Raw genomic sequence first — 8,663 nt, 5'->3', positions numbered from 1 at the left:
TGATAACCATGCAATCCACATGAACTTCCATGCTATTGGTATGTGTTGCCAATATGATTATGCAATGAACATGATATTAAGATTGTGCAAGTACCTCCATGTCATTTGAAATCCTTTCCATGCAATACATTGTTGATAACCATGCTTAGTATGAGATCCTTACTTATGATATTATAAATTATGGACTCTGCTCTTATGATCAAGTCAGTCATGTGTGTTAGTTTCCTTCCATCGAGTCCTGGGGGTACTTGTACCCGAAAACTATAGTTGTGTGCCTAGATCTATGTCATGTTTCACGATATCCGAACTCAAGCTATGATTCTATAGACTTCAGTCAGTCATGTGACTCAAGAAAACCTCATGATCTTAGTCAGTTGTCAGATATCAGTAACATTCCGCCAGTCAATGGAATTCAGTAAGATTAAGTCATGCACAGTCAGTTATTCATGTCCAGTCCCTCTAGAGGGAGTAGAGGTTAGCACCGAGTGAACCCAAGGATGGGAACTCACCTGCCAGTTCAGGGTGTGATTCTTAGTAGTCATCCTTGTGTTCCAGAACTACGTAGCCAGCGTAGGTTAAGACATCTTAACCCATCAGATTAGGGTTGATGAGGTGGCTTAACCCGTCAGTTTAGGGTTCCCACCATTCTCATTGAGTACCCGCCAGATAAGGGTCACTCACAGGCTGTCCTTACCCGTGGCATAGTATTGACACCCCTCTAGTCAGGGCAGATATTGGACCCCAGCTTAGCCATAACGGCATACATGGGGCATGTCGATTAAACACTACTTCCCACAGTTTCAGTATCAGTCTCAATAAAAAAACTCAGGGCGTTCTTCAGATTTCAGTATATACAAGACTGTCAGATATAGTCATCCATGTTATCAGTTTCAATATCAATCATGATAGTTATCAGTAAACCATGTATTAGCTTACAAGTCATGCTGTCACGTATTCACGATCCCAGTTTCTACATATGTGTGTTTACCCTCCCACGTTCATATTAGTCAGTAGTGTTGTTCATGTATGAAACCCTTTATGTTTAGCCTACCTTCCTCGTATACTCAGTACTCCAGTTGTACAGATGTATTTGCGCTATGGTGCTTTCTTTTCATGTTACACCATAGGTTCCGAGAAACGAGCTCCAGCCCAGCAGTAGCGGTAGCATTCTAGTCGTAGAGACATAGTGAGACCTGATTGATTCGAGGACAATATGATTTGATACATTTATTTATTTCTTCAGTTCAGTTTTACGGAGTTAGTTGGAGACATGTTCCTTAAACTCCTTATTCACATAGTTTAGAGGCTTTCAGATTTATGTTCAGATTTACATTCAGATTGAGCTGTTTTGGGTATTTTCACCCACATGGTTTTATTTAGTTGAACCTTATGGCCTTACAGTTCTATGTATTCCACATTATTATATCATGATTTGCAGTATACAGGTACAGATATCAGTCATGGGTTAGCATGTGGTCCCTCGGGGTCATGAGCACCGTGTAGCATTCCGGTTCAGCGAATCGGGGTGTTACAACCCGATACCTATATATTTACACATATTTCAAATTTTTAAGTTTCACGTCATGAAGATCATGATTTTATCATGATATTCAGATGATCATACTCATACTGAGAAACTATCAGTTGTGAGTCCAATTAACTTGAATCAGTACCAGTGTCAGTTTAGTTAAAAGTAGGATTTGGCAACGAGTGAGCCTAGGAACGAAGGCTCACCCGCTAGTAGAGGACTGAGACCTTTAGTAGTAATACCTATGTTCCAAAACTATGTAGCTAGTTAGGTTATGAGATGTCACCCTCTAGTAGAGGACTTACACTTTCTTAGGGGTAACCCACCAGTAGAGGACTGACACCCTAGTCCTTCAAGACATCATCCTTGTAGATCCACATCATCAAACATTGTTAGTACCTGTGGCAAGGTACTGACACCCTTCCAACTTGGGTTACAGGTTGGAGCCCGATTAGCTATGATTGGGGAATACCAATTACATGATAGCTCTTATAGTCTCAGTTCAGTATTTAGAGTATATTAGCTTAGGCTTGTATGACCCAAGTGTACAGATATCTATTATTTAGTTTATCAATTATTTAGATATTAGATATCCAGTTATTCAGATCATTCAGCACATGTTTATGCTTAGTCTTGCATTTATTTTACATGTTCATGCACTCATGCTCAGTACTTACTTGTATTCCAATTAGTCCCTATCTCACATACCAGTACATTCAAAGTACTGATCGAATACTCTATTTTACACTATATTGTCTTATAACATAGGTTCAGACACTTTGTTCCCCGATCGCCCTTTGTCAGCTCAGTACCCCTCAAGAGTAGTTATGGTGAGTCCTCATCTATTGAAGACAAGTATTTACAGTTATTTTTAGTATTTCCTCCATTCATTCTAAGTTGGTTGGGGCCTTGTACTATTAACTCTTCATCTCTTAGATGCTTTCAGATATTCAGATATTCAGTCAGTCAGACTTATTTTCAGTTTTATTAGTAGTTTCATGCATGTTAAGTATTGTTTTAGTAGTACATCATAACAGTATTTGATCAGTTTAACTTCCACATACGATGTTATAGTATTATTTTATTCAGTGCTTATACCAGGTACCAAATCATAAGTTAGCTTAGGGTCATTTATGGCCTTAAGCACCGTGTTACTACTAGGGGGTAGTGTCGGGTCGTGATACTAGGTCATCCACAAAAAGAGATAGGATCCCTAGGCTTGCTCTCGTGACCCTCATCTTGTGTAGCAGTAGCATGTGTCCTAGCCATCTGCAAAAGAGTAAAACCAAAGGAATGCTTTAGAAACCAACTCGGACTTTAGCACAAAATGAGTGAAAGAAGTGAAGAACTCCTAAGAATGTCCTATAGCCTCCAAAAGATAAGAAATAGACATCATCGTTCTAATCTGCCTGACTCTACTAGACACTTATTCTTGTACCAATAATATCGATGAAACCTAGGATCTGATATCAATTTATCACAACAAGATTTATGAGTCTTGATGGCACCAACCTTATACCACCAATAGGTAAGCCAAACTGTAGCCCAGAGCTATAAGCAATGGGCTAACTTAGTGGAAAATATCCTAAAGGCTATAAATCAACAATTAATGACTCAAAATAGCAATAAATCAATCATAACAATCCTATTTATAGATAAAAGAGCAACAACCATCCCAAGACTCGGTAATATTGGTACAAGAGCTACTACAAATAAACTGTGAGTACTGAATAGTAAAATACAATCTATCTCAAATATAAAAGAATATATATATATAGGGAAAAAGGGTAACTTCGACTCTAAGAGCTCATTCAATCTCCAAAATTAACCCAGCACGAGCATCACATCAACAATGACAACTAGTACTCAGATCTGCACCAAAATGGTATAGAAGTGCAGTATGAGCACCAAAACCACGGGTGCTCAGTAGGCATCATCAACCGACTAAGCTAAATCATGATATAAATATGATAAGAAACAAGATAAAGTAAACTAAGTCAATGTAATATGGAAAACTTGGAAATAAGCTCCAACATTGTTGTACATGAATAAATAAATAAATCTGAAAGAGTAACATAAAGATTGCATAGCTATAACAACAAAATTGGGCCTCATAAGCCATTAAGTTCAAAAAAGTAAATAACCCAACACAGGCCCCCATAAACCAGGAGGCTACAATAAAGAGAAATAAGCAACTGAAGATCCATAAATCTAATGAATATCAGCTATAACCATCAACTATCCATATCAAATCTTATCATTCCTAACTCTCAATGCTGAACATGAATTGTAACTCATATCATCATCACCATATTATCCTTAATAATATCAACTTTATAATATCATATTTTAGACTTAAATCAAAACGCATAGTATCAATATCATCATTAATTGTCGGACTTAAATCAAAACTCATAGCATCAATATTATCTCAATTGCCACACTTGAACAGGAACTCATAGTTCTATATCATCATTAATTGTCGGACTTAAACCAAATCTCATACATATAGACCATAACTATATGTCATACCAATAATCCATATAAGTAAAGTATCATTTCAATTTACACACTTGAATCGGAACTCAAAGTATCTATATGGTCATCAGTTGTCAGACTTAAACCAAATCTCATACATATAGACCATAACTATATGTCATGCCAATAATCCATATAAGTAAAGTATACCAACAAACCATTGGATTTTACCAAAATTATCATAAACTATTAATACAAAACTAGCATACTCACAAAGTATTCAATATCATTAAAGTCCCAAAAGAATCACCAAAAATGATGCAACATGCATAAACAGGTCTACAAAAGATAACACAAGTAAATCACCTTGGTTTCTGGACCTTCAAAAATTTTTTGGAATTATGGTATTTGGACCCAATACGACTCATGGGTACGAGCTGTGTGTTGGGGTATGGATGGTAAGGTCCAGTCATATACTGACCAGTGTTAGTTGGTGGAATGGATTTTGGTTACTGGAAAGGATACATCTTATGGGTACGAATCGTATTGGTGGTTACAGATTGTTTGGTTCCTTAACTTAATCTTAGACTTGGTTACATAGGTTTGATCTGAGTAAGAGTATCTCACCACGATCCATAAGCCAGGGTATGAGTCATACCAAGGACTCTTATGGTGGACATTGTCTAAATCTTCCTTGGGTGTAAATCTGCTTGGGGTACGGATGAAGGCTACAGATCATATGTTGTCACTATGACTTGGTTGAATGAGTCGTATGATGGACAGTGTTGGATCCAAAGGTAAAGACTAGGATACGAATGGAGGATACCAATCGTATCAGGGGGTACAACTCGTGTGGGTCAATCATATCACTGTTATTGGATTTTGGTACAACTTAAGTAGAGGTATTCTGGACATTTTCCTACTTATCCTAATAGGGTCCTACGACTTCTAACCTTCTTAGGAGGTTATTTACCCTATTATTTCATTTATTAACACTTAGAAACTCTTATAAAACACTCCATAATTCTCTCAAGATCTTTTGGGAAAGGGAAGCTAGGATTTTAACTAAACAATTAATTTAGGGCTTGTCTTGGTGATTTTTTTCCATCATCATCTTTGTTTAAGGCATGTTCTCTTTCCTCATTGTTAATTCTAAATAAAGGCACATTTTCATTATTTCATTGATTTTATGATTTTGGTTTTCAAATATGACTTAGGGGTTTTGATATTAAATGGTTGGTTATGGTTTTCAATGGTTATAATAGTGCTTTTATATGTATTAATGGTGGTTTTGGATAATTGCATTGCATGGGAATGGTTTAATGGAAATTAGAATTGGTTTTGGTCATATATTATATCCCCAGTGTGTTTTACAAAATGCTTATAAAGATATGTTCATTGCATTGACAACTTTATAGAACTCTTGCATGTTTTAAAACTTGGTAAAGGAATTATGCATGGTTTAAATGGCTTGGAATGGTAAATGGCTAATGGTTATGCTTAAAGGGTACATGGAATCCCCCAAGTAGTTCAATATGGTAAATGTAAGGGCACTTAAAAGTCCCCTTAAACCTATGAATAGTTAGCTATGGATGATACTTGCAAGTAAGGGTTGGTATGACAATAACAATATCAATGGCCTTGGTTAATAAATGGATAATGGCTTGGTTATGTGGAAATTGGTTTTAATTGGGAAATAATGGCGGGATGTGTAGCAAAGTCGTGGAAGGTGGAGGTCTCGATGGACCAAAATTGGAAACTCATATTTGTCGATATGAGGTTGGTCTTGGTGACCGTGTGCATGATGTCACACAATATTTAGGGGATGTGCTAGTCATCCCATGGGTTTCTTTCCTGGTCGTGTGGCTACACGTACTGGGGACTTTTCAAAAGAGGGAGATTAACCCATATAGCTCGTGGGTGGTTTAGGACGGCAAAGATACACTGCCTAGGTAAATCTTTTAAAGACATGCTAAACTCGGTCCCTTTTTCTGGTTATATATATATATGTATGTATGTATGTATGGTTGTGTGCATATGGATGATTTTACTTTGTTATTTAAATGAGATTATTTTATCCTTACCCTGAGATCATGCTAGCGGTCACTCACTAACCCCGTCTACTGGCATTTGTATACCCATGCTATGTAGAAACCTACTGTTCTACTCCTCCTATATAGTGATTAACTCGGGATCAATATTTAGACTAAAGTGGTGAGCTTTCATCCTTTCATAAGGCTCCATTTCATGTGATGGATATGTTTGGACACTTTGATTTTATTTTGGATTTTGGTTTTGGCTATGGTTGGGGGCATGTCCCAATCGAATTTCATTAAATTTTTGGTTAGAGGCTTTGTGGTACTTTTATGGGTTTGAATAGGTGGGATCGGTATTGTTGTTGGCCTTGTAATTGAAATAAGCTGGGAGGCTGGCATCATCGGACATAATTTCTCATTGTATCATCATACTTTATTTTAGGATTAATTATATTATGTCTCAAAACATCCGTGGTTATGGCCTGGTTTATGGCCCTTGTTTTGGTATGGTTTGGTATAGTTAGATTATTGGTATGGGATGGCTAGACTCAGTTGGGTTGGTCATGGTTGTGATCTATTCCCAAAGTATTTATGTGATCTATTACACTATTTTGATACATACTCGGAATTTAGCCAACTTAGCGAAGGCGGTTGGAGGTTGGTTTGGGTAACAGGTGCGGTCTCCGGTCCTGGACGAACTTGGGACGCCCATTAGGATAAAGCCCCAGGGTGAGTCATATAAAGTTGGTATCAGAGCCTAGGTTCATGGTCAATTGGGAGTCCACAAAGCCGTGTCGAGTAGAGTCTCTTTTAGGGGTGTGTAGCGCGCCACACTCATATGGGAGAGACTACAAGGCATTTAGTAATATCTCACTTTCTTGGTATTTTATTTCAAGCTTGGAGTCTTAGTACTGGAATCTTTTTTAATCCTTCTTTTTTCGTCTTTCTAATCATGTCTCATAGATCTGGAACACAAGGAAATTCTTTTATCCCATCTGGGGTAATGCTAAAGTGGTGTATCCTACTTCTGGGGTCCATCTTCGATCTCACGATCCTATCCCTAATAGTTCTGGAGTTACACCAGTCGCTACTAGTCCTCCTCAAGGAGAGGTGACTAATGCAGAATTCTATCAGTCTATTCCTATTATTGCTAAATTAGTTGCTGCTCAGGCTGAGCGTGATACATCTGGTGCTTTGTCTGTTGAGGCCACAAAGGTTGGCCAATTTATGAAGATGAGTCCTCCAACTTTTTGGGAGTAAAAGTGGAGAAGGATCCATAGGGATTCTTAGATAAAATGGAAAAAGAAATTTCGGGTAATGCAGGCTACCAATGTGGAAGGGGTAAACTTTGCAAATTATTAGCTCAAAAAGATTGCATATCAGTGGTATAAAGAGTAAGATAGGGATAGAGGGGATATGGAGGGGTCATCTTATTGGGATGCCTTCTCTGGTGCTTTTCTGGATCATTTCTTTCCCCAAGAGTTGAGGGAAGCAAAGATGAACAGGGGAGGATGTCTATCAAGGAATATGCCTTGAAGTTTCATCAATTGGCAAGGTATGCTCCTGATTTGGTGGCTGACATTCAAGCTAGAATAAAGAAGTTCGCCTCTCACTTGATGTCGTTACAGGTACGTTATAGCTTTTCTCTCATGACGTATATTATTTGCTTGATCCGGGGTCCACTCTCTTCTATGTGACTCCTTATGTGGTTGTATATTTTGGTTTTGATCTGGAAGTTATTTTGAATCTTTTTTTTATTGCTACCCCAATAGGTGACACTATTATATCTAAGAGAATCTATATGGGGGTGTGGTATCTATTGGTGGCAAGCAAACTTTGGTGGATCTATTTGAGTTGGATATGGTGGACTTTTATGTTATTCAGGGGATGGATTGGTTGCACTCTTGTTACGCGTCCTTGGATTGTCGGACCTGTAGAGTTATCTTTAGGTTCCCTGGTGAACCGATTATAGAGTAGGAGGGTGTTTCTTTAGCTGCTAGGGGAAGATACATTTCTTATCGTAGAGCTCGGAGGTTAATCTCTAAAAGGTGTCTTTATCACTTGGTCCGAGTTAAAGATTCTAAATTGGAAGGTCCTTCTTTCCAGTCAGTTCCAGTGGTTAATGAGTTTCTAGAGGTCTTTCCTGATGGTCTTCCTGGCGTTCCTCCAGATAGGGCAATAGAGTTTGGTATTGATCTAATTTCGAACACTCATCCAATTTCTATTCCTCCATATAGAATAGCTCCAGTTGAGTTAAGGGAACTCAAGGGGCAACTTAAGAATCTTCTGGATAAGGGGTTTATTCTTCCTAGTGTATCTCTTTAGGGTGCAGCGGTGTTGTTTGTTTGAAAGAAGGATGGTTCCCTTCGGATGTGCATTATAGGCAGTTAAACAAGGTGATGGTCAAGAACAAGTATGCTTTTCCAAGGATACACGATATGTTTTATCAATTTCAAGGTGACAAGTTATTTTCTAAGATAGATCTTCGGTCTGGGTACCATAAGCTAAAGATTATGGAGGTAGATATCCCTAAGACTGCTTTTCGTACTCGGTATAGGCACTTTGAGTTTCTGATGATTTCATTTGGGGTTACTAATGCTCCGAGGGCATTTGTGGATCTG

General features: G+C 38.0%; 1 protein-coding gene across 1 annotated transcript in view; it reads right to left on the bottom strand.

Moving 5' to 3' along the window:
* Window positions 1-2,485: 2,485 nt before the first annotated feature.
* The window catches only part of LOC107870837 (3-hydroxyisobutyryl-CoA hydrolase-like protein 3, mitochondrial), a 40,542-nt gene continuing 34,364 nt past the window's right edge, over window positions 2,486-8,663 (bottom strand). Inside the window, exon 10 of the mRNA XM_016717505.2 lies at window positions 2,486-2,797. Coding sequence (XP_016572991.1) covers window positions 2,717-2,797 — 81 coding nt within the window. The 3' untranslated portion in view covers window positions 2,486-2,716. The remainder of the gene's footprint in view (window positions 2,798-8,663) is intronic.

This window comes from Capsicum annuum, chromosome 5 (genome assembly GCF_002878395.1).
Source record: "Capsicum annuum cultivar UCD-10X-F1 chromosome 5, UCD10Xv1.1, whole genome shotgun sequence".
Taxonomy (NCBI): domain Eukaryota; kingdom Viridiplantae; phylum Streptophyta; class Magnoliopsida; order Solanales; family Solanaceae; genus Capsicum; species Capsicum annuum.
Note: the sequence above shows the minus strand (reverse complement) of the source record. Positions and strands in the feature narration are given on the sequence as shown.